This window comes from Trachypithecus francoisi, unplaced genomic scaffold (assembly GCF_009764315.1).
Source record: "Trachypithecus francoisi isolate TF-2019V2 unplaced genomic scaffold, Tfra_2.0 Lachesis_group15, whole genome shotgun sequence".
Classification (NCBI taxonomy): Eukaryota; Metazoa; Chordata; class Mammalia; order Primates; family Cercopithecidae; genus Trachypithecus; species Trachypithecus francoisi.
The window spans coordinates 59,497,585-59,524,020 of record NW_022681460.1 but is presented as its reverse complement, the minus strand read 5'-3'; the positions used below and the strand labels follow the sequence as shown (position 1 = coordinate 59,524,020).

The window sequence follows — 26,436 nt, the reverse complement described above, 5'->3', positions numbered from 1 at the left end:
AACCCAGCTCAGAGAGGTGAACTGCACGCAGTACTTCAGTCAGGGTGGAATCAGGCATGTTCTTTGATAACAGCAAAATTCAGGTGCCGATTCTATGAGCAAGAATCCCATGGTCTTCCTACAATATTGCACTAGGGCTGCAGGAGGAGCTGGGGTCACATCTACCATGTGTTGGTTTTGTCATGGAAAGAGCCAGATGAACCTGAGTTTGAATCCCGATTCTGCCTTTGATTACCCATGTCTTTTCAGGAAAATCAATTTAATCTCTCCAAGCTTCAGTTTCCTTATCTGGAAAACAGGCCTTGTGTTATTTACTTTATAAGGTTGTTGGGGAGATTAAAAAATTCAGATGAAAAAATGTATGTCAAGAACCTGTCACTTGAAAACTCAGGAAATAGCTAACTCCTGTTTCTTAGTTGGCAGAGACCTGAATTTAGAGATCTTCTGGCCTGCATGGCCTGGGATGCTTCACAGAATACGATTTCTTGACAGACGTTAGGTGAGGAAAGGTTCTGTGGCTAAATAACCTTGGGAAAGATAGATGAAACAAAGCTGAATGAGGCTCTCTTCTGCGGAACTGTTTTTTAGAGACAGAGTCTCGCTCTGTTGCCCAGGCTGGAGTGCAGTGGTGTGATCATGGCTCACTGCCTTGAATTCCCTAATATTTAATTTTTTTGTAGAGATGATGTCTCACTATGCAGCCCAGGCTGATCTAGTCTCAAACTCCTGGCCTCAAGTGATCCTCTCACTTCAGTCTCCCAAAGTGCTGGGATTACAGGTGTGAGTCACCACACCCCAACCCCACAGAGCATATTTAATGGCTAGTAGATGATGTCTTCCAGTGTGCGATGTTGCAGGAGCATTGCTTAAGTTCCTTTGACTACAGAATTCTCTTTAGTGGATCATGTCAGGTGACAGATGTCCCATGTTTTACACATTGAGACCTGGTGGTTAAGTCAAGCATCTCCCTTTGAAAGCTGAGGACACTGTGTACAAAGGGTTAAGCACAGAAGATACGCAGGACTGGGCCCAGCACCAAGCTCGCCTGCTATCCTCACTCCTCCTGCATTCACACGGCGTTGGGTTATTAGGGCTCCTTGCCTACCATTCCTCTAGTGCCTGCTGCTGGTCCTAAGTGGGTCCAGCAGCAGGTCAGATGGAGTATCTAGATATGACAAAGGAGAGAAAGAAATTCTAGAGGCATCTAGTTGTAAAACATACAAGAAATGACAAAAGGCAGATTCAGAGCGGGATGGCCACCCCACAGCAAGGCGGCCAATAAGTCCCAATTGTGGCTTCTTGTCAGGACTGGGTCCATGAGAGGAAGACATTGAATTGTGCACTTGCAACCACAGTCTGAAGCTAAAGAGACTAAGGAGAGGTTGCCTGTTAATATTGCGAACTGCCACCCAGTCACATAGCCATTTGCAGCCTGTCCATATTTTATTGAGATGAGCAATTACATGTCCTGTAATGGCAATGAAGCAATAAAATTTATGTCTTGTCATCTTTAACAAGATTAGACATAACCCTACTCATAAATGTCATACTGAGTGGAGATTTTTAAGAACATAAGTATAGTTAAGGATCCTTGAGTTTATCCCTCATAGTTAATTAAAATCCTCCCCAAGAATTGGCAGATGATAGATATAAGGACACTGAACCTTTTAATCCATGGAAGGGTGAACTAATGATTTTTCCATACCTTGCTCAGCTTCAGCGGGGTCTGCGCCTCACTGCATTTGTACCATATAGATTTCAGAAGAGCAGCGAAGGGAGTGACTCCGATCCCCGCGGCAATGCACACACTCACTGGGTAGAGAAATACATCTGTCAGGGCAGCTCCAAAGGGCCCGTCCACGGCCAGCCTGGAATCACAGAGGAACGCAGCCTATTTGACCTTCAGAACACCTTGCTTGTGAACCCAAAACCACCTGGAGCTGGTGCTTTTTATAGGACGTGTTTGCCAGTGCATGCAGAGGTTGACTCTGTGCTTGAAAATGCCCTATTTGGAGAGCCTGGGGTTAGCATGAGGATTTCCAGCTCTGCCTTATGGGGAGACAACCAGGTTGTCCTGGCCCAGGCACTGTTCATAGAAGGACAAAGCCTGACATCTCTCGCTACAGCTCAGGCCTCTTCCATGTGGCATGCTCTCCTTACAGTTCTTAGAAGCTTGTTTTGGCTCCAAGTATCATTGAGGCTGCTGGAAGAGCCATCTCCCTTTCCACCCCAGTTGCCATCAGAGGGAAAAATCTGGAAGCATCAAGATAGCTTAGCAGGCTTATCTTTCCTCTTCCTAGTGTCATTCTCCCCTTTTTACTTTTGGTCACACATCTTAGTAGGTTTATGTAATTTTAGTCTAATGGAAGCCATTCATTTGGAATAAACACAATTTTGAAGTCATTTGTCAGTTATGTGGAACTTCTAAAACCCATTATTTTAGATTATACTGACTTAAAATCTGTGGTAATTAGGCCTTGGGTATCACTGGTATTTTTCTCTGCTTAGCGAATTTTTCTTAATAAGGATAAAGTATATTCACTGAATAAATAAGAGGGTCCTTAGCATGGTCCTATGTAGACTGGCCCCTGAGTTCTTCTCCATCTCTTATCACTGGTTTTCACTCTGGTGAGATATTAATATTCCTAAAATATTAAATACACAATACTCCCTACTGCCACCGGGCCTTTGCATATGATACCCTTTTCCCTTGGAATAATCTTCCCCAGTTTCTTTTCTTTTTTTTTTTTTTTGAGATGCAGTCTTGCTCTATCTCCAGGCTGGAGTGCAGCGATGCGATCTCGGCTCACTGCAACCTTCACCTCCTGGGTTCAAGTGATTCTTCTGCCTCAGCCTCCCAAGTAGCTGGGACTACAGGTACATGCCACCATGCCCAGCTAATTTTTTTGTATTTTTAGTAGAGACGGGGTTTGACCATGTTGGCCAGGATGGTTCTTGATCTCTTGACCTCGTGATCCACCCACCTCGGCCTCCCAATGTGCTGGGATCATAGGCATGAGCCTCTGCACCTGGCATCTTCTCCAGTTTCTTCCCTCTCTCCTTAGTTAGTTAATAGTTATTCCTCTGGTAGGTCTTATCCAAATCATTCTTTTCCTGTGGAAGCCTTCTTGAACCCCTCAGATTAGATTAAATCCCCTCTTATATAATTTATAGCTACATGTTCCCCTCCTCTATAGTCCTCATCACAGCTGTAATTTTACAATTTATTGGTGTGTGTGCATGATCTGATTGATGTCTGTGTAGAGCTGTGAGGTCTAGGAAAGTAGGAGTCAGGGCTGTCTTTGCTCACTGCTGTAACACCAGCGCTCTCTGACATGAAGTTGTTCAATAACAATTGGTTGAATAAATTGTAAAGGGAATGTTTAAAATATTTCAGTCAGCAGAATGTATTAAATAACCTCAACTATTCCAAAAGCACATATTTACATATGAACAAAGATATGCTAATTAAAAGGTTTCTGAGTTATTCATAACCATTCCCTAAGGGGTGTCTGTTGAGGACACCGGAGGTTGGCCCATTTGGGCTTTACTATGTGTTCATGAAAGTTCAATTGGGTTTATTTTAAACTGTTCTATATGCCAGACTTCCTAATAATTCAAATGAACTCTCCTCAAGTTAATCTTAATTAATAAGGCTTTATTACATATTGATATATGGAAATGGAAGAATAAAAATAAAAGGTCATTAACCAGAAATGGTTAGTATCTTAGCCCACTGTAGATTATTCCATAAATAATTAGATAAAGGAAATTGAGAGAAAGAGAGAAAAAAACCCTGTACATAGATTAAAATGTCTTATTGTTCATTTTTTAAAAAGAATCAGTCATATTGGGGATTTATTTGACACTGATTTAAAAAGGTATCAAGAATTTTGTAATTAATCCACAGAAATATACAATAAACAAATTTCTACATCTTTAGAATTGAAACTCAAAGCTACAGGAGAAAGTATTTAGTCTAAGTTCCCTGCTAATACAGTAATCCTCCTGCCACATCCCTGAGAGATGATCATATTCCAATGTTAAACTGCAGGGCACCTTGTTCCACTTAGGGGCAATTCTAAGTATTAGACAATTTTTTCTCGTGTCTTACTGAAATCTGTCTTCTGACAACTCTCATCTTTTGCCTTTCTGAGAAGCACATTCCAGATCTTTTTCCTTTTTTGCATCTCAGGCCTTTAAATAGTTGATCATAGCTATCACGACACCCCAGTTGTTCTTTTTTGGGCCCAAATTTCTCCATTTCTCCAGATTTTTAACAATCTGAATCAACTTCCTTTGCACAAATTTTTGTTTATCAAGTTTATGCAGCTATCCCTGACTTGAGTCAGACACAGCGTTCCTAACAATGCTGCTCAGAAAATGATTCGTCTTGCCTGCATCCATGTCCTGTGGGTCCTTGTTGGATAGTTCAGCAGCACCCCACCCTACCCCATTAAGTTCCAATCTCATCTCTCTGAACTGACTGCATTTACTCCTCTAATAAACACTTCCATTGCTATCTCTGTGGTAGGTGACCATTCTTATCTTGGTAATAATAATAGTAGTTAACTCTTTGAGCACTTACCGTGTGCGAAGTATTATGTTAAGTGTTTTTATGGACTGTTATATTTGATCCTAAACAAAGCCATGAGTACCATTATTGTCATCTTCATTATACAGATGAGGAAACTGAGGCAGTGTGTTGCATACATTCTCCAAGATCATACACAAAGTTGGGCTTTGAACCCAGCTCGTCTCACACTGCAGCCCCCAGCTCTGGGCACAGGATAACTTGCTGAAAATGCTATCCTCTGTTTTCCTTCAGAAGGTCTAGTCTTTTGAAAGAGCTCACATTCTCTCCCTTTTTCTTGGGCTTAGAGGAAGAGGTTTCCTTGTTCTTTTTCTGGGCTTGCTTCTCCTCCTGGGCTTCTCACTCATGAATTCCAGGGGCTGGATTAAATTTGTCTGGGATCCAAAGCAGTAAAAAGATATATTGCTCTCCCCAATATGGTACATTTAATTCAAAATGGAAACAGTGGGGAACTGTAAAATCATCCAAGGAAGTCCAACAACATCCTGATTCTTTGTATGTTGAAGATTTAAAGAAATTCTAGTTTTTTGGAAGGCTTTGCCACTAATACATATGCCTACACACATACAGAGGCAGAGGGCGAAACAAATTAGTGAATGGAGGGAAGCAGCTCTGTTTATGACAACTCACTTTTATCGAGCCCATAATTACTTACTGAGTGACTGAGGGTCAGGGCCTGTTCTAGGCCCCGGGAATGGTAAAGTGAACCAAACAAAGCCCCTTTTCTCATAGAACTTCCATTCTAGTGTGGAGAGATAGACAGTAAACAAACAATCAAGCAAATATTTAGCATGTCAGGTGGTGGTATGTACTATAAAGAAAAATAAAGTCAGCGTGTGGCATCATGGCGATTGAGTGACTGCTGGGAGTTGTTTCATGTGAAGTGGGAAGGAAAGGCCTCACTAGAAGGAGACATTTGAACAGAGACCTGAAGGAAGAGAGGAAGCTGCCCAGCAGAGATGTGGGGAACAGCATTCCAGGTGGAGGGAACAGCAATGGCAAAGGCACTGAGGACTACATTTTCAGTGTGTGTGAACAACAAGAAAGCTGGAAGAGCTAAGCCCAGGAGGGAGCAGGAGGTGGAACAGATGAGCCCAAGGAGGCCCTGGGGATCCTGTTGGGCCTTGCAGCTGGCAATGCACTCCATAGGCAGAAAGCATATCAGCTATTGAGTAACCAGTACCGAGTTCTTCTTGGGGGACTGGCTGAAATGCTATCCGGTTTGTGAAGGGGAAGGGTGGTTGATAGAGGAGATAAGTGTATACACACAAGGCAGAAGCCAGGTAGCAAAAAGGATGAAGCCTTTTGCCTTGGCGTTGCCAAGGGGAGAGCAGGGACCGAGAAAGCAGTTAGATACTGTGCCCTGCATATGTGTGTGTGTGTGTGTGTGTGTGTGTGTGCTGGGGGAGTTGGTGAGGGTGGGGTGCTGTGCAGTGCTTCTACTTTTATGTCTGATTTTAAGCATTTGCACTGCACTCTGAACCTTAAAATTTTATTACATTGCTTCATTTCCACTATAAAACAGAAAATAGTCAGGTGTTGTCGTCTGATCTGGGGCTCTGGCTTGAGCAGATGATGTTTCTACTTGGCTTGGCATCATACCATTCTTCAGGACCAGGGTTTGAAAGGAGGCCTGTGACTCTTCCTACCCACTAAATACAACCAAGCCCAGGGGTGCAGTCATGGCTCAGTAGCCTATGAAAAGAGGGAAAGCAGGACGATAAGCTGATTAAATTTTGTGTCTCAAATTTATTATGGTACCTTGTTTGTCACCAATAAATATTTGTCAAATTAAATGAGATAACGAATCCATATTGGCTCCAGGGCTTCATTTATTCTTTTGTCAAATCTTTCCTCTGTATGCACTGCACATCAGACACTGTTGTAGGCACCGGAGATTCCAAGGAGGAAAGACAATGTCCTGCCCTCAGGAACTTCTGTTCGAAGTGTCTCTGCCGAGCTCCCTACCGAAGTGCTCACGGCAGTGGCTGCTTCTTAGTAGTTCCTGACACCCTCCAGGGATGGCAGAAGTAGGAATCTCTTGATGCTTCTTTTCAAATAGGAAATTCTTCCAAAAATGTTTTTCTCATCATTTTTTTTGGTGTCCCTGTTATTCCAGAGCCCCAAATGTGTGCTTTGTAAGCTTTTGGGTAACCCTGCGTGAAGAATGGGAATTGACCTGAAGCCATTGTTTACTGAACAGAGCCAAGGAGTGGTCATTTACATTGGCACTTCTGTCATGTGCCCAGGCTTTTTCTTTATCTTTCCTCCTCCTCCTCCTCCTCTTCCTCCTCCTCTTCCTCCTCCTCTTTCTCCTCCTCCTCCTCCTTCTTTTTTTGAGACAAGGTCTCACTCTATCGCCCAGGCTGGAGTGCAGTGGCGTGATCTCGGCTCACTGCAACCTCTGCCTCCCAGGTTCAAGTAATTCTCCTGCCTCAGCCACCCAAACAGCTGCGATTACAGGCACGTGACACCACACCCGGCTAAATTTTGTATTTTTAGTAGAGATGGGGATTCATCAGGTTGGCCAGGCTGGTCTCAAACTCCTGACCTCAAGTGATCTGCCCGCCTTGGCCTCCCAAAGTGCTGGGATAGCAGGCGTGAGCCCAGGCTTTTCTGAATAGAGTGATAGTGTGGTCAACCCCATTGACATGTTAAAGTCCTAACCTCAGTACTTAGAACATGACCTTATTTAGAAATAGGGTTGCAGACATAATGAATAAAGCTAAGATGAGGCCATGCAGGAGTGGTATGGGCCCTTATATCCAATATGACTAGGGTCTTTATAAGAAGAGGACACAAAAACATAGCATCCTTGTTATGAAGACCCAACTTTACAAATATAATCAAAAAAACTCAGAATGTGATAGAAAAAAATGCCTAGAGTTGTCTCACTCTTTGCAGGCTACATAGAAGTAACCAGGTGATGCTTTAGGACCTGGGAGAGAAACCCCCTTCCTGGATCACCTTCTCTTGGCTGAACACTAGTTTTTTTCTGTTCATTCTTTTTTTTTGTTTTTTTGTTTTTACAGAAATAGATGTGTGTCTCCTAGAAGTCTACAAGATTATGCTTTTTATACACATTCTCAAATTTAAAACATGGGCTCAAACTCACCATCTAATAAAGGTATTGCTGAATCTGGTAGCATGTTGATGCATTAAGATACCTTACTTTTTATAATGTTGCGATTTATACATGAGAGAAAGGGGCACGAACCTTGGCAGTCTCCAGGGCTCCTGGAGGGCCTGTCCCTCTGCCCCAAAGGCCTCCAGTAGCGCTGCCGTCCAGTCTCCTGCTGCCCGGATGTGCACGCTAAAGAAGTCTTCCTGGGGGGCAGAGGTAAGGGTGAAGGGGTGCCACTCCAGCGAGGATATGGCCGAGCACTGCACCAAGATGTACTGCCCTGGCGCCATTTTAAAGCCACGCTTTTTCATGTGAAGTTCCAGGACTCCAGAGGGGTGGCTTACCACCTACGTGAGAGCAAGAGAGTTGGTTGCCTTTGTCCTCAAAATAATAAAGAAACACCTTTCATTCCCTCAAAGGTGTTCACAATTTTAGATGAGCTTGTTTCAGGTGTAATTTATATATCCTATCTGCTATTAGCTCCCAACGATATTTGCCACCACTTTCACATCTGTGTTTGCAACTCCAGCAAGAATCATGCTCCTTTGCTTCAGAGGGCAGTGTTTGAAATAGCTGTACCCAGGTGCAGTTGGTGCCCAGCATGTGAGTTCATGTGTCAAATGGCCAGGCTTTCCACAGCACAGTCAACCAGACCCAAGAGAGTAGAAGCTTGCATATTATTATGCTTAGGGTTATTAAAATAGTCACCACATTAGCTCTGGGTTTTTACATCTAGGAACATTTTTTTTAGCTTTTTCAATGATCTGCATCTTATCTCAATGTCTTGTGAATTAACCCTCTTATTTCTTCAGGCTAAGTGAAAAAGGATCTTCAAACTCACTTCAAACTCTTTTCTTGTTTTAGTTGACTCCACCTTCAAACTCTTTTCTTTTTAGTTGAGTCTTATCCCGTGTCCTGACTCCACTGTGAGTTTTAGATGTAGGGAAGCATTGTGCAAGGTTTCTAGTAGTGTTTATAAAAGTTTTATGACTTGCTGCTTATCAGAGGGAAAGAGCTAATTTCCCTTCTTAGATTTCTATCTTGTTTCCTGAAAAATCTCTCCAGGCCCTCCCGTCTTCTTTTGTGACAAGAGGTATAAGGGAACAAAATCTAGCATCTAGATACTGTGACAGTATTTTTCCATTCAAAAGAGAATTTCACGGCATTTTAATCATTGGTTCTAAGTTTTCCCTCTTCCTACTGGTATCTGTTCTGACATTGCGGTTAAATGGTCTCCCTAGTAACAGCTCGAGTAGGTTTCCAGAAGTTTTACAGTCTGGCTTTTGATACAGCCTGACATCCTTTGGTGCTTAACTTAAAAACAGCAACATAGAAACAGCTTAAAGCAGAAATAGGAAGCAATTTCTATACATCTGCTTTCATGAAGGTGGCTACAGAGATACAGGATTCTGTTAAAATTGTGTTAGCAAAGTGGGATAGGCTTGGCTAACGGAGAGTTTCTTCTTGGACATTTCAAAAACTAGGGGAGAGTATTTGGCACCTTTTCACTCTCCTAGGCATGCATTTTTTTGGTCTTGGTCTATCCCTTCCCAGCTTCCTCCAGCAAGAGGTAAACATTGTGAGGATGTAGAGATGCGAGAATGGGGAGCAAGCCTAAAAAATGCTACCAGGAGCACGCCGCTCACGAGGGTAGAACTCTGTCTTCATCCTTCATGCTGCTCATGAGGGTAGAACTCTGTCATCATCCTTCCTCTCCATTTTTCTTCCCCACATTGGTCCCTCTTGCTCTGAACCTTATGGTGACTGTTTCCCCTTCCTCTGCTTGGTAGTCCCCAGTGAGAGTGTATAGATTTGAAAATGTTGTTTGTTTGCAAAATTTGTGTCTTTACTTGGTGAAGGAAGTGATTCTCCTTCAAGTCACTATGACCCATGTAAAGCACACTCACTCCCCTTGCATTTCACCCTAGAGAGAAACCAAAATAAAGAAAAAGCGGATCATTCCAGTGCTGTACAATAAACCTTTATCAGAATTCTGTGTACCGTCTGGAGTCCTGATCCCTGTCTTCAGCAAAATTAGTCACACTAAAAGATGCTCAGGATACAAGCAATTATTAGAACAGAAGATGAGCCTCTAAATTACAGACAGTTCTGCAATAAAAATGGCAAATTAAAAACTTGGGCTAATAAAAAATTTTCATCTACACTCAGGCTTTTATTCAGACATAAAGCTACATGCATACCTTGGTAATGACAACTTCTTGTTGAAATCGCCAGAATCTAATTATTCTTTCACATGCATACAAGACCACAGGGCCTAAAATCCATTTCCAAGCCTGCAGAGAGTAGCAGAGACAGAGAAAAAGGAATGAAAATAGAATCCAAATATTTTCAATTTGAACCAAATCAATATAAAACATGACGGGGTTTAAACATTTTTCCTTTAACTTTGGGCCAGTTATCAACAACAAAGATGTCTCCTTGTATTATATACTATAACATTCAATTATTTCTTGAAGTCTACAAGCTTATTTAAGAGATTAAATTCTTCTATATTGGTTTTTATGCTTACTTGATCAATGATGCCTTTATGTAATTAGAAATAATTGAATTTGCAAAGAAATAAAAAAGCAGATTGATGTTTATGTTACATATGATAAGGTCATAAATACTCCCAAACTCAAGCCAAATTCATAGCTACATTACTCGCCCAACACAGGACACAAGAAATTGCATTTTAAAATCTCAAATAGTACTTTTTGGGCCAAGAATGCATCACAACTAGAGGGTCTGCCTGAATAAACACAGAAATACACACACACACACACACACACACACACACACACACAGAGTTATATAGAGTAAAATATAGTTTCCTGATACCTTAAATTTAAGTTTATCTAATCACAGCAAAAGACTCAATAATTGTCTAGAGAATTGTGATGGTGAAAATGTCCTTTTTAAATCAGATGCTATGTGAACCTTTGGTGAGTATAATGTGCATTACTGATGATCAATTTACCAGCAGGATATTGTATCAGGTGCTCTGTACAACATACGGTGTCTTCCTCAGTAAAAGGGAAGGGATGGGAAGTTACAAATTTTGAAGAGTTCTATTTGTACTGAACAATCCCATGAGGCATATGTATTGTCTTGATTTTACAGAAGACGGAATTAAGACTCAGTCAGATCAACCAAATTATCCAAGATCATAAAGGGAAGAAGGTGTCTGGTAGAGATGTGAACTCAGATATGCCTGACTACCCAGCCTGAGTTCTTTCCAGGACCCCAGGCTACCTCCCACGTGCATTGCCATATTATCGTGGTCCTTTCTGTCCAGCCCTGAAATTGATATTGAGGCTTGTTTTCCAAAACATTAGAAACTCATGAACTTATTGAATTTTAGGATATTAAACGATCTTGGAAATCTACTCTAATTCTTTTTTTCTTTTTATAATTTTTATTGTTTTAAATAGACAAATAATAATTGTATATATTCACGAGGTACGTAGTGATGTTTTGATATACATAATGTATCATGATAAGGTCAGGGTAAATTACTCTATTCATCATCTCAAACACTGATTATTGCTTTGTATTGGGAACATTCAATACCCTCTAATTCTTTTAGAATTAAAAGAAGGAAAATCCTGATATTCTGAGTTGCCTGGAGAGTCTGAAGCGGACCAGAGAGAGCCAGAGCTAGAACTCAAGCCTTTTCATGTGTCCCTACACTTCCTCCTAGGTTTTCTAAATCCACCGCCTTACTCCTTGAATAGTATCTAGGGAGGCAGGAAGGATGGCTCGGTCTTCGGAACTCAGACATTCACCACCCCTCACCGACTGACCCGTTACTCAGTGCTCCCTGACCAGTCGTCTGGCTCCGTCTCTTCTGTTGGTGGGTCACAAGCGTTTTAGCATTAGTTTTACTTCCTTTGAGTCACCACTTTCTCATTTTGTCTATTTCTTTTTGTTGATTTCTGGGTCTCTTTGCGTGGTCCCTCTTCTCAACTATATCAACCATCTTTGCTTTTTTTTTTTTTTTCCTGGGGGGCTCTTGGCCTCATAAAAGCTAGATTGATGGGGGCAACACAAGGCAATTTGACCCACTTACTTTTTCTGCCTCAGTGAGGCCCAGCAATGTGTTCGGAACAGCAAAGAGAATAAACCTTTTGTCTCCCTATGCTGTGGATGACGTGGTGACGATGATCCGAGTAAGGGGAAACTAGGAAGCGTCCCTAGGAAGCACGGGGTTGGGCCAAGCAAAGGAATCCTTAGGTCTCTTATGCTTGAATGAACCAGAAAGCTTTTTGAGAATTGCTTTGGATGTTTACAGAAATGAGAGTGAGAATTGGCAGTTCTTTCTATGTGGGCTAAAAGAGATATTTGCAAAGACACTCACAGTCTTCATATATTTTTACAAATAATCTTCCCCACCCATTTTAGAAAGTTTGGGGGTATCACACACTTCATTTTGGTGATGTCAAATCAGACATGGTCTCTGATATTTTCCACGGTAATAAAATGTAATGGATTATTTTTCTTTCCATGGTTCAGGTAGGAGAATGTAAGCTATTAATCCCTGACTCCATCTTAACCTGAGTATATCCCTTGCTCCAAGAGGAGGTAGCCAGTGTAGTTACCTGTGTTGTGCCTGGAGCCCCTGGAAGTCAGGGCCTGAGGGAGAGATGGCCAGGGATGAATATTAGGGAACTGTCCTTGCAGTGATACCCGGGACAGACAAGAGTGACTCAAGACAAGGAGGCCTTGATTCAGAGCAAGAGGGATGTGTGCCAAGGTAGATGCTGGGCTGGGTGTCTGAAGACCTGATTCTGTCCTTGGGGCCACCACCCTTCATTCTGTGCCACGAGGCACATCTTGGGATTTATTATGTTCACAATTTCCTGTTTTGTAAAATGGGAACTAGCTGGAGAAAATTATTATTTAAGTTCCCTCCAAGCTGTTAAATACTATGGCTTTATTCACAGAGATAAATAGAACGTTGGGGCTATGTACTTGTAGCTAGCAGCAGAGTGCTGACAAAATGGGGGTTAAGGAAGCTGGAGATTTACAGTGAATGCTGTGGGGTGTGGAGGAGAAAGTTCATGGCCACAGAGTTAAGGGCTCTGGTTCTTTGATGTGGCTTTACTGGGAATGCCTTTTGTGACCATAGGTAAGACACTGAAACTGCTTGGACCTCAATTTCCTCAGCCATTAAATAATGGGGAAGAACTATTTAGTATCTAAATTTCCTTAATGCTAAAATACTCCATGGCTTCTTGGATTTATTTTCTTCTTCTCCAAAAAATACTCAAAAAGTCACGCTACAGTGAGTATTTTATGATAGAAATAAAACAATGTTGATTCAAAAGCAGCAATAATGAAACTTGTTTCCTTCACTTTCACTCCTGGTTTTTCATTCTTACCAGAAAATAAGAACATGCTGGCTTTGATTTTATTTTATGTGTGTGTTTATGAATAGCCTCTTTTTCTAGACAATCAGATCTCCTGGGGCAGGTCCCACGTCTGTGAATCCTGTCTACTGCATTGCCAAGCAGTGCACTTAGGCACTCAGTGAAAGTTCGCTGAATTGACTCTACCTCGGTCAGGGCTTTCTCTTTTACCACTCACAGCCTTCCCTAGTAATTACAAAGTGTCAACCTTATGGTTACGATTAGTTGATGCTGTAGTTAAATGACATAAAGTGCTTCTTTGGCCTAGGACGACCAGGCATCTTTTGAGACTGGATTGCATCAGAAGCAAACCAGGAATCTGGAGTCCTGTATGCATCAGTGCATTTGGGCTGGAAAGGGAGACTGAGACAAGCAGGGGAGGGGGGACTGCCGGGCATAGTTGATTTCTTTAATCGGTTCCGTTTATGCAAGATGAGGTACAAAGCATTCTCTGTCCTAACATTGGGAACAGTGCACCACTGAAGGAGAAATGATACATATTCTATTGATCAGAGCACCGTGAAAACGCCCTGAGTTAAGAGAGGCAAGGAAGGAGAAATGGAGCTTTGCAGAGACCGAGTAGGTGTGGTGCAGTGAAGCACAGGAACCCTTCCTTGTCCTTGGGATGCCTTTCGGATTCAGTGTCTATAAGACATCAGAGAGAATATCGTACGGTTCAGCCAAGCGGTAATTACATAGCCCACACACGCTTTGACTCAGGATCTATTACAAACAACGGGAGAGAGTGACACCCTGAGTTTGGGTGTGCAAGGAAGTGGAGCAGGGGAGAGTTAGAGAGAGACGAATAAGGCCCCCTCTTAATGATAATTAATGCCAGCAAACGCTGCTGGGAGCAGGTCCTGGTCTGTATTCATGAGGTGTGGGGGAGTATTGATTTTTTTATGGAGACGCTGTAGCTGAAAATTTTAGAGAGGTATTCATGTTCCTTATTAATATGCAGGTTGGATAGTGGCTACTGAGAGTTGAGTTTAAGACAGAGACAATCTATACCGGCCATTAAAAGAACCACAGTCTAATGGGCACATCTATTCCGGTTCTCTTGGTTTTAAACCTTCCTCCTAGTACTTTCACCCTTAAAATCCAGTGCTTAATTTAATATATTTGAGGTTTTTTTAAAAACAATGCAATCACTTATATTCTTCATATGTTGATGACTTAATTTCCCAAATCTTCATCAATTATATATATTATACCCTGTTATTCCGTGTTTTAAGTTACGTATTTTTGGACACTTATTTCCTCCTACTTTTTATCTGCCAGTTGCATTTATTTTCTTGCAAGCATCACTTGGTTGTCCCAAAGATTTGCACTGTTCTAAGATACCAGAGGAGGCCAGATAGGAATATTATTTCTCTTTACCTACGCTACCAACTGTAATGGTTACCACCTACCCAGGAAATCTGACTTTTCAGATCTGTGGACATTATCATCTACACAAATCAATTAAGTATCTTCTTGGCTAACGTCATCATTATTTCAGTTACAAAAGCTTAATTAGGACAAGAAGTAAATGCATTTGACACCCTAAGTTTTTGATCCCCAAAGTTGTGGAAAGGAAGAAGCAAGCTTATAAAGAAGGCCTGAGCCTCATTTGGCTGTTCACGGACCTAGGTTTGAGCAGGGGTGCTGGTAATTCTTGGACTGGGAGCAGGGGCAGTTAGGCAGAGGACACGTGGCCAAGGTTGCAGGGAGCACAGAGAAGGGTGGTGAGGCCTAAGGCTGACCCCTCCAGGGACATCAGTGTGCTGTTATGAATTCCCACAATATCAGACACTAGTATTTAAAGGTAAGTAGAAGAATACATTTCAAAGCTGAACATAGTGCTTTTGGCAGTAAACCTCTTTAAAAATTATCTGTAACTTGATTTCTCCATTAGCACACTTAATAGAGTTGGCTTTGTCTAGTGGTGAAATGTGCTTTCTTTTTTTCAAGCCTATAAAAGCTCTATATTTTAACTGCAGGGACATTTATTTTTAAAAGCTCCTGGGTTCATTCTTACCGAGGGTTCCTTGCCAGAAAATTGAGGCACAGGGCATTGGGCCTCTGTCTGCCATTCTGCATAGCGGTCTCTACAGAAGGTGATGTTGTGCAGAGAGAGACTGTCTTGGGTTTGGCCTCGAACAATCCGACTTGTTAATTAAGAAAAGCAAAACAAAACAAGAAACAAAAACGTCAAACTGATTTTGAGCAGTCTTGTTATTCCACAGATATACATTCTACAGTGAGCTTGGAAATATCACTTCCAGTTCTTGAAACTCAGGCTGTCATTCATTTCCCTCACCTTCTTTAAAAATAAGCATTTAAGAAGCTTCGAGTAACTTTGAAGATCCCAGAAAAGAAGTGCCCCTCTGTGGTATCCTGTGTTAAATTGAAAGTGTCTATATTAGAGAATTCATAATGAAGGGAAATTGTTTGAACACATCCTTTTGTAGACTGTTGAATTTAATTAGGTTTCATCTTGTCCTGATTGCTGATTTGGGCTAATTGGCTAACTTTGTACTATTTGGTTCTTTTGCAGATTTATTTAACTTCTACCCTCATTGGGTTGTTTCTGAGTGCTTAGAAGTCTTCAAGTGAAGAAGTCAAAAGAAGTGCCCAGAATAATGGTATTTTTTCCCCTAGTGACCACCAGCAAGCCAGCGTTTGACTTGGTCAAAATAGGTCACAATGGAGTGTGTCTTCAAGATGGTATTGATACATTAGGAATGGAAAGAGAAGGTAGTCTTAATGAATAGAGCACTGGACAAAGAGTCCTATAATCCTTCTATGTTTTATTTGCCATGAGTGCACTCCTGACTGGCCTTTGACAAGTCGCTTTGGTACAAGCTCCTAGGGTTCCTCCTTGGTGCAGACAGCAAAGCCCAAGACTTTCCCAAGGTCAGGGAATCTGGGAATTGTTTGGTTCCTAGGTGTTTGTGAATAAAATGCATTGATCTGTTTTGAGAATCATGGTACTCTAGACTGAGAAACCTTAGCATCACACAGACTTATGTCCTGGACAGCCTGTGGAGTGGTGTGGTCCCTGTTATATCACAGGGCATGAGAGGAGGGAGCAGTAATATGCCCTTGGAAACAGCCTGGTGTCAGCTAGAACTGACATCTTGGCCTTTGTCCCAGTCTGTTTTATGGAAGCCATCCAAACTTGATAACATCCCTCTGAGTTCGATAAGAAAAACTATCTGTAAATCTCCAATGTACAAGTGACGCCCAGACATAGGCAGGGTGAATAGTAAGTGAGAGTCAGAGGAAGGATTCCAGACATTTAACACTTTCATTCTCAGGCTGTAGGCGGCATTCCCCGTAGTGTCTAAAAGAAGCCTCATCTTATTCCACAAATGCTGTATCTTTTAAAAATTTTAAACTTTTGAAATGGCTTCATCTATGCCATCCCATAATAGGAAGATTAGTGGGCCTTAACACATTCCAATAATCCTACTTTCACTTGGCACTTTGTGTAGAATTTGCAAATTGCTTTTGCTGTAAACAGTAGCTGTAGAATACTTCACACTGAGAAGATTAAATGAGGCCCTTATCCTAAAATAAGCTTTTCAACTAGGTTAAAATGACTAAAAAATTTCATCTTATGATATGTTATTTGGATATCAAAAATATCTCCAATGAAACACTGCCCATTGAAATTCTCTTGTGCTTCTACAGTGCACCAGGGTGTGGATGTGGGGGATGTATGTTTAGTGGGGCAAGCACATAGTGTCTGTGAAGAGGGCTTCTAGACTCCCCTGGGTTCTAGGTAGCCTCATAAATATGCTGCAGCGGTCACAACCCCGGCGTCGTGAGCGGAATCAGCAGTAGGAAGGGGGGACTGACAATCTCTGAGTTGGAACACACTAGGATGACACACTATCCACCTTGCCCACCCCAAGTACAAAAATAAATGGTGAGATTTTCTTTTTCTTTCTTTCTTTTATTTTTTTGAGACGGAGTCTCGCTCTGTCGCCCAGGCTGGAGTCCAGTGGCCGGATCTCAGCTCACTGCAAGCTCCGCCTCCCGGGTTTACACCATTCTCCTGCCTCAGCCTCCTGAGTAGCTGGGACTACAGGCGCCCTCCATCTCGCCCGGCTAGTTTTTTGTATTTTTTAATAGAGACGGGGTTTCACTGTGTTAGCCAGGATGGTCTCGATCTCCTGACCTCGTGATCCGCCCGCCTCGGCCTCCCAAAGTGCTGGGATTACAGGCTTGAGCCACCGCGCCCGGCCGAGATTTTCACATTCAGAAGAGCCAGTCCCAGAGAGTTCTAGCTGAAAGAAAATGGAAATCCTCTAGCCAGGCAGTAGAGTACGTGTGAACGTGGACTGATCCGGTTGCTAAGGCTCAGCAGAGGCACAGGCAGTCTTTTAGGGTAAAATGCGCCCTCAGGGGCACTTCTTCCTTGGAGAATGTGTTTCTGTCCGCCAGCTGAGGGACAATGGGAGATGTCTCAGGTACAGGCAGTGGCTGCAGCAGAACTGTGACCCCCTTCCAGAAGTAGGGGGCTGAGAAGACAGGAGCATTAAGGGTGAGGAGGGAGACTGGAGGGGTCGTTGACTTGCAGAGGGGCAAATCCCAAAGCATTGCCCATGGGCTCTACATGGGACCCAGAGTCACAAAGGCATGTGTGACTTCCTAGGCCATGCCACTCTGCAGCTATGCACTTGCTCTTCCAGGTCCGTGCAGAGAGGGGGGACAGGACCCTCCGCACTCAGCAGTGGCAATGGTGGGAGAATGAGGGGCGGAAGAGGGCATTGTGCTGTGCAGGAACAGAGGAGTTGCTGCTGGCAAGCCAAAAAGGGCGTTAGCAACATTGCTGGTCGCATTCTTGCTGGTGTTGAGGAAGGTTTAATTCATAAAACGGAAGACTTGTTCTTCCAGGGCTTGCTAAATCAGAGTAAAGGTTTGATGATCTAAAGACTGGTGTCCTAGATCTGACTCTGTTGTTTATTCATCATGGGACCTTGAGGGCATCACTTAACCCTGAGAACACCTTTTTCCTTTTTATGAAATGGGGACAATAGCACCTTCTCTACGTGACAGGACTGTTGTGGTGGTCGAGTTGATCATGCATATGAATGTGCTTTGAAAATTGTAACATGGAAAAAATGGCAATCAGTTTTTGAAATAATTAAAAGGGACAAGCTAGTTCACAGACAGCAATTGATTCATTAGTCCAGGGCCATTTATTAATATTTAAAGGATTGAAAAACATTATATTTGAGGGATTTTGAACACATCAGGGGCTATGCTAGCTTCCTGATGAAGAGATGAACCATATCAGGTGGGTATTGAATGCCAGAGCAGTGTTTTACGGGATGTCTGAGCAAAATGGAGTCCTAGAGGTCAAATGGGGAAACTGAGGCCCAGAGGACCTGAAGGGCTCACTCTGATAACTGGTCTCAGAGCTGGATCTGGACCCCGCACCAGACTGCCCATGCCACACATTGTCCCTGCCCAAACACCAGGTTTCCTAGTTGATGGTTTTGGTTAAGCAGAAGTGAAATCTTGGTGTCAAAAATATATATCCTGAGTAATCCCACATAAATTGGATTGCAGAACAGGTGCTGAATGAAACATAGATCTACTGTCATTCTGCATTCATTAGAATTCCTGAATTTTATAAACATGCCAAGACTCACTAACAGAGTCAATGAGGAAAAATGAATATAATACTTCACCATCTATTAGCTTACTTTCAGTGTTACTGAAAAAGCATTTGCCACAGTCAATGTGCTTTTCACACATTGTACAAGTCCTTTAGTCACTGCATGCCGGGATCCTTCATCTAAAGGACTTTCTAAGATTATTTTGGGACTCTCAGAGATAAAATCCTTACAGAGGAGCACAGTGTGGACTTACCCCATCCCATGGATGGCCAGGCTGAGAAAGAAGACGATGAAAACATGGTGTGTGCACCAGAATAACTCATAGGAGGCCTGTCTGATGAACTCGGTTGATGAGGTCATGATCAAGACTAAAGCCAGAGAGATCACCAGGCCCGTGACGCCCGCTATTGTCCTTAGCAATTCAGTGGTTGTGTTCTAAAAACAACAACAACAACAACAAAAGAACACCGTGACAATAAATATCCTGGCACATTTTTTTTTTCCACTTTTAGGACCAGTACTTGAGATTTCAAGCAGGGAGCCATTCACAGAGTTTCATGCAGAAGCATGTTAGCCTCAATGAGGATACAGGCGCAACTCAAGAAGGAGCTTCTTCTTCCTTCCCCTTCCCACCAGCTTACGGTGGCTACTTGCTTTGCTAAAATTTCATAAAATACCATTTCATCAATCACATTTTTTTATTTGTATAAATCATTTCACATCAAAGTTATTATACTGGAAACCCCTCCCCCCACCCCCCCCCAAAAAAGCTGAGCATGGTGGCTTGAGCCTATAGTCCCAGCTACTCAGTAGGCTGAGATGGGACGATCATTTGATCCCAGGAGTTCGAGGCTGCAATGAGCCATGATGCTGCCTCTGCACTCCAGCCTGGGAGACAGAGTGAGACCCTGTCTTTAAAACAACAACAACAATGACAAAATGGGAAAAAATAAAAAATAAAAAATAAAAAAACAAAGTGATTATGTTGAATCGAAATGAGGGTAGCATGAAAAGAGCATTTTAAAATAAAATATTGCAAAATAAATCTGAGTTTTAAGTTCTTAGTCTTTAAAATAACTATGTGGATCACCATGCCTAAATGCATTTTAACATTAATAAACACTTTTTTTGAGAGGTCCCTTGGGGCGTTCCTAATAAAGCAGCTGCACACTCAGTTCCCCTGGTAGTTATTCCTTGCTCTTGCTTCTTAATTGGAAAGACCATGACTTGCATTTCTTTCACGCCATCTCAGGGGGCCTGGAATAAGGCTTGGTAAATCCTAGGTGATCAATAAAGGTACAGCTCTTCTTATCTGGTGGACACCGCTAAACGGCCAGAATTCTGACCTGTGAGTGCAAGGGACAGTTAAATAGCCTTTTGGAATATGCATCACACAGCAGTTTGTTTTTATTGTGAGTTTCCCATATTCTTGCCAAGTCATTAGTATTCATACATTGTGTTACTATCGCTGAGACGGCCACGAGCTCAATAAACTCACTATATCTTTTGTCAGTAAAATCTCATTAATTTGGGCTGCTTTGAGATCTGGAGGTAATTTGGACAGGGACTTCTTCATTGTTTATTTTTTCTTCATAGAGCAAAGAGTGGAAATAAAATTGAAGGGGATATATCTCAAACATTTAAAATATTTTCTTTTCAAGTACATTCAGGCATTTTAGAAATCCATTTACATCATATGATGTGCTAATTTCACATCATTCTTCCTTGCCTATTAAGGCAAATCACCATGTCTCTGTTCTTGCAACACATTTATAGACTGGTTAGAGTTGCAATGTATCCTCCAAAACAATCCCACTGCATCTCTAAAAATATTCTATAATGTACACTCTATGTTATTGATACTCATCTCCCTCCAAATACCTTAAATTACAGAGTTTCCTGAGCTTAATTAGTACTTACACAGTATATTGCTTCTAAAATTTTGAAATTGCTGTATAGGTAGTAGTTTAATTATTTTGCTATTAAAATATATAATCATATCACTTGAAAAGTATTTTTAATAAATACTATTTATTACATAGACTATGCAAAATGTTGAGATTTATTCTTGAGTGTGTGTAGCAATGGATTTTCCAGCATCTTAGTGGGGAAAAACAGTAACCTCAGTAGGTGCCCAGACAAATGCTATGATTCAATGGACTAACATAAAGGCATTCCCACTCGCTTAGAGCAGCTGCAGTTCTGATTTGCAGGTGTGAAATTTTTGCTTCCAATAGCTGTCAGCTAAGAAAAGGTAGCTCAGTCTGGGCAGGGTGGCTCACGCCTGTAATTCCAGCACTTTGGGAGGCTAAGGCGGGCGATCATGAGGTCAGGAGATCGAGACCATCCTGGCTAACACGGTGAAACCTCTCTACTAAAAATATAAAAATTAGTTGGGCGTGGCAGCGGGCGCCTGTAGTCTCAGCTACTCGGGACGTTGAGGCAGGAGAATGGCGTGAACCTGGGAGGTGGAGCTTGCAGTGAGCTGAGACTGTGCCACTGCACTCCAGCCTGGGCGACAGAGTGAGATTCTGTCTCAAAAAATAAATAAATAAATAAATAAAAATAAAAATAAAATAAGAAAAAGAATAAAAGAAAACGTAGCTCAACTAAACCTGATCAATGGCCTGATACTGAAAATCACCTTAGGGGACATGACATGGAATAAGTGTCCCAAAACCAGATTTTGAATTTTTGTTCTTTAAATAAGGCTGGATGGGGGAAATGGTCACTTAAAGAGATGGCCTGGATAAGAATGGAGGGATTTTCATTGCTAAAGTCTATTGCCTTAGGGCTTTTCTTGGGCAATAGAGATCTTTTTAGTCTGGTCAACATGCTGCACACATATGCCAATATGGTGGTACATGGGAAAAAAATTGAGATCAACCACAAAGAAAGAGGTAGGGGTGAATTAAGGGAGATGACTGTCTTAATCTTGGAACACGGATTGCTGCGCCTACATTTTTGGTTTCCTTTTTGTTCCCCATAGCTGCTGACACTCTGTGCACACAGGTAATTAGCATTAATGATGTCACTGGCCATGCAGGTCTCATTGTGAAATTAGCTGCTTTGCCCAGTATCTGATTTGGCAAAGCAGCTATTCACGTATGTGCCAATGTATGAGGCATTTGGAGAAGAGATCCGGAAAACAATCTGCAGATTGAAAATGAAGACATCCGATTTATAATTTCTAGGTTTAGATGGCACTTCACATTCTTTATGAGTGTAACATCAGTGAAAAAATATCTAATCATGGACTGCTTTTAAAACGTTCAATTTTAAAATATTAGGAATTAACAGGTTACTGCATTTCTAGTGTGTGTGTGTGTGTATATAAAAATTAATTAGGTGACATATCTTTTTCTCCTTGCTCATAACTTCCCAGCAACATTAATGATTAAAAAAGTTTTTTTTTTAGAAAATGTGAAATTAAGAACAAATTCACATGTAAATTTTCACTGTCCAGCCCTTTTATTAAAAGCTTTTCAATATAGCATTCTTGATTAGAGGATTGGAAAAGGATGGATTTTTCAGGGGAGAAGCTCGTTAGCAGGCAGGAACTCACCATGGGGAGGGTCCGGATAGGGTTGAGGTAGCTCTCATTAGGGGTGCTGCCCAACTTGGAAAGTGCAGCCAGAAGTCCCTGGGCCTCCTTGGACTGGCTCCAGCGGTAGCGTTCCAGGTTGAAGAAATGCGCCACGACATGGATGGCTAGGACGAGACGACACCAAACATGTACCCTGTGGCTTCCTCCCTAGTTACTAAAAAATACCGTGTCTCTGTGCTCAAGTTTCTCTGTTCTGGTTTTTGTAATCTCCAAGGAAAAGTGATTTATTTACACATCTTTCACAGTGCTTTGAGTGAAGCGGATTGAATACTTCCAAACATATTGTACAAAAATCTCCACATTTATTTAAATTATATTAATAAAGTAAATCTCAGTTCATCATAAAGTGTATAGTTATCATGGAAATGGAATCAATGTTATGATAGCTCAGCATAATTATATATGATATATTCTAAAAGAAATAATTATATATAACTTCTTAAGAAATCGGAAAGCATTATTCTAGAATACTGTACATTATACATGCTGATATGGATGTATATGATACAAATGATAGATACCAGGAGATATATTGTTTTTGTTCTCTTTTGTTTTCTGTTTATTCCTTTACACATTTTAGTATACAGTCATCCCCCCAGTCTAAAGTTTCACTTTCCCCAGTTGAAGTTACCCGAGGTCAACCACAATCAGAAAATATTGAATGGAAAATTCCAGGAGTGAGCAATTTGTGTTTTACATTGCATGCCATTCTGAGTAGCATGATGAAATCTCATGCCATCCCGCTCTGTCCTACCTGGGATGTGAATCATCCCTTTGTCCAGCATATCCAGTAGCCCTTTTGGTTATCAGACCAACTCTCACGGTATCCCAGTGTTTGTGTGTGAGTCATCCTTATTTTGCTTAAAAATGGCCCCAAAGCGCAAAAGTAGTAATGCTGGCAATTTGGCTATGCCAAAGAGAAGCCATCAAATGCTTCCTTTAAGTGAAAAGGTGAAAGTTCTCTACTTAATAAGGAAAGGCAAAAAACTGTATGCGGAAGTTGCTAAGATCTATGGTAAGAACAGATCTTCTATCTGAAATTTGTGAAGAAAAAAGACACTTGTGCTAGTTTCGCTGTCACACCTCATACTGCAAAAGTTACAGCCACAATGCATGATAAGTGCTTATTTATGATGAAAAAGGCATTACATTAGTGGGTGGAAGATATGAAAAGGAACATGTTCCAATAGATGGCAGTCGGGGTCAGTACTATCCACCGTTTCAGGCATCTGCTGTGGGTCTTGGAATGTATCCCCTGCAGACAAGGAGGGACTACTCTCTATGTATATATACCCCTGCACATACACATTCACACATACATTTGCATGTGTTATTCCTGGTGGATTGAAATAAGCCAGTATTTATGGAACTAAACATACCTTCTGTATATTCTGAAGAAATAAATGGAGCTTTCTAATTCTGGGACTTGGTGGTGTCTAAATTCTAAAAGAAGAGAACAGGTTTAAGAACACAGCATCGTCTGGCCTGAGGATTCTGTGTCTGTTGCTGCTCTTTCCAAATCTGTTGGGAAGCCAGCAGTCACAGCTAGGCAATGACATACTGATGCTTTTCCTGCAAATGAAACTCCCGCTGGGTGGCCAGTTGATAACTGCCATTGCGATCAGATTCATGTGTGAAATGAGGCTTCATTGCCCAGGGTATAGATAATTTCCCAGTTGATATCTTCTTTTCTTCTGCACCCACAGTGAGGAGTAGTGCGGGCTATGACTATCATACAGTCTATACAAGTTGTGAATGCGTTACAGGATCCTCCATGGCTATACCTTGTGGGTTGAGGTATGGAAGAAAATGTGATGGGGAAAAAGAAACAGCAGGAACTTCTGAGAATATTGGTGTCATTTTGGTCCCTATGGTCCTAGGAGCAGATTTATTTAGAAATGCTATCTTCTATGCAACCTCTTTTCTTTGTCACCTGAGTTTCTGCTATCACTCCCTTTTCTGATTTGCAAAATGTTCTGCTCATGCCTTACAGCTTACTTCAAAAGTTGACTTCTATCACACATTCTTCAATTTCACCAGCACAAATGATAGTATGACCATAGCATTTCTCAGATATTACTGTTGCAGTATCTGTTTATCCCTACACCCCTGATGAACTTTGATTCCTCAAGGATGGACTTTATTCATCCTTGAAACCTCAGTACCAGTTTGCATTTGACAATTATTTGCTTAGTGACAATGAGATTACAGAAAGGTAGAAGGGGTAAAGAAAGGGTCAGAAAATCAATCTATAGATGCAAACTTGTTGGAGTAGTGCTTTCTCTGTTGAGATATATATATATATATCATATATAACAATAATATATATATAAGTGTATATTGCACATTTTTTCTTTAGCCTTTAAGTTGAAAATCAAGCCAAACATACTTCAGGTTGAGGCTCACGCAAGAAGGCAAAGCACATGACACTGTTTCTGCATCATGATGTTTACTGCCTCCTTGTGGCTTCAGAGAGGTTAGCACCCACGAGGTACTCTATTTCCTCCCAGGGTGCTTTGTCAACATATACGGCCATGTCGATGAAGGGGCTGCCTTGTTTAGCCTCAGCATCCACAAAGCTGGAAAGGCTTATCTAGCAGGAGTCCTGAACACAAACATTGTCCAGTATTCCTAAATGCTGTTTTCTGATAATTATCTCAAAGTCTTTAAAAAGCAGGTAGTACGTTTCATAGCAAACACATTGAATGTTTACTATACAACAGACACTGTTATAAATGCTATAGGCGTATTATCTGATTTAACCCTCCTCAGGTATCAGCCTTCTTCTCATTTCACAGACCAGTATCCAAAGAGTTAAGGAATGTGTGGCTCATTAGTGATGAAAGTGGTTTAGTGGTTTGCGTGACTCAGTGCTCCATCTTTTGACCATTAAGCTGTATTGCTTCATTTGACTAATGAGCAATTATCATACCTGATTTTTAATTGAAAACTAGCTTTTTTCTACGGGCTTGGATAAAACTGAATGGTTTACTTGGTGTCTTTAATCTAGAGTCCAACTGTTTCTAAGGCTTCTGACTGATAACAACATTTGGAGTCCTCACTGTAGGTTGGTGTGAATGCTCCTTTTACATTCTGCCCCTTGACCCTTACTCCTCCTCTCCTCCTAGCTTTCTTTAGTTCTCTCTCCACAGACTAGGGCACTCCAGACAGGGTGTGAAGCTGTTCCCAGTTTACAGAGCTAGAGACTGAGCTTCGGACCAAGTTAACTGATATGTTTACCATTGCATAATCCATATGTGATAGTCAGAAAGAGAAGGCAAGATAAGTTTTTAATATTTTATAACTTTTTTGTGTTGTTGTTGAGACAGAGTATCACTCTGTCACCCAGGCTGGAGTGCAATGGCATGATCTCAGTTAACTGCAAACTCCGCTGCCCGGGTTCAAGCAATTCTCCTGCCTCAGCCTCCGAGTAGCTGGGATTACAGGCATACACCACCATGCCCAGCTAATTTTTAGTAGAGATGGGGTTTCATCATGCTGCCCAGGCTGGTCTCAAACTCCTAAGCTCAGGCAATCTACCCTCCTTGGCCTCCCAAAGTGCTGGGATTACAGGCGTGAGCCTCCACGCCTGGCCTTATATTTTATACCATTCTTTTCCCCTGTAATGAGTTGTTGATTGCAATTTGTTTTCTGTTAGATTGATTTCCACATAGGAATTTGACATTGTTAAATGAAATTTAAGTATGTTGATTGAATCAACAAAGATATTGAACTACTTATTTATTCTTATTGCCAGGTCTCCCATAACAGAGCTGAAGAAACTAATGAAGGAGTACGAGGAAGCCCCAGATGGTTTTCAAGAGGCAGGTTCTGAGGGAATGTGTAAAAACTATTCTCTCCAGTATTTGTCACGCATTTTAAAGTTCATGTCTTACATGTTCCCTTGCTCCCACTACCTCCATTTTGTTTTCCCTTCACAAGGTAGAACATACAAAGTGGAATATTTTATTTATCTCAGGAATTCTCAGAGAGAAAACTGCTTATGTTGATTTTATTTGTCTAAACATTTTATTTTCCCCTTAGATCTGATCCTAATTTTACAGCAATCTTGGCTTGGAACTAAA

At 41.5% G+C, this 26,436-nt stretch overlaps 1 protein-coding gene across 1 annotated transcript in view; it reads right to left on the bottom strand.

The window, feature by feature from the left end:
- The window catches only part of NOX3 (NADPH oxidase 3), a 61,618-nt gene that overhangs the window by 26,807 nt on the left and 8,375 nt on the right, over positions 1 to 26,436 (bottom strand). The window contains exons 5-10 of the mRNA XM_033236544.1: positions 22,310 to 22,455; positions 18,998 to 19,179; positions 15,150 to 15,279; positions 9,920 to 10,012; positions 7,812 to 8,065; positions 1,706 to 1,868 (exon numbers count right to left, since the gene is read on the bottom strand). Coding sequence (XP_033092435.1) covers positions 1,706 to 1,868; positions 7,812 to 8,065; positions 9,920 to 10,012; positions 15,150 to 15,279; positions 18,998 to 19,179; positions 22,310 to 22,455 — 968 coding nt within the window. The remainder of the gene's footprint in view (positions 1 to 1,705; positions 1,869 to 7,811; positions 8,066 to 9,919; positions 10,013 to 15,149; positions 15,280 to 18,997; positions 19,180 to 22,309; positions 22,456 to 26,436) is intronic.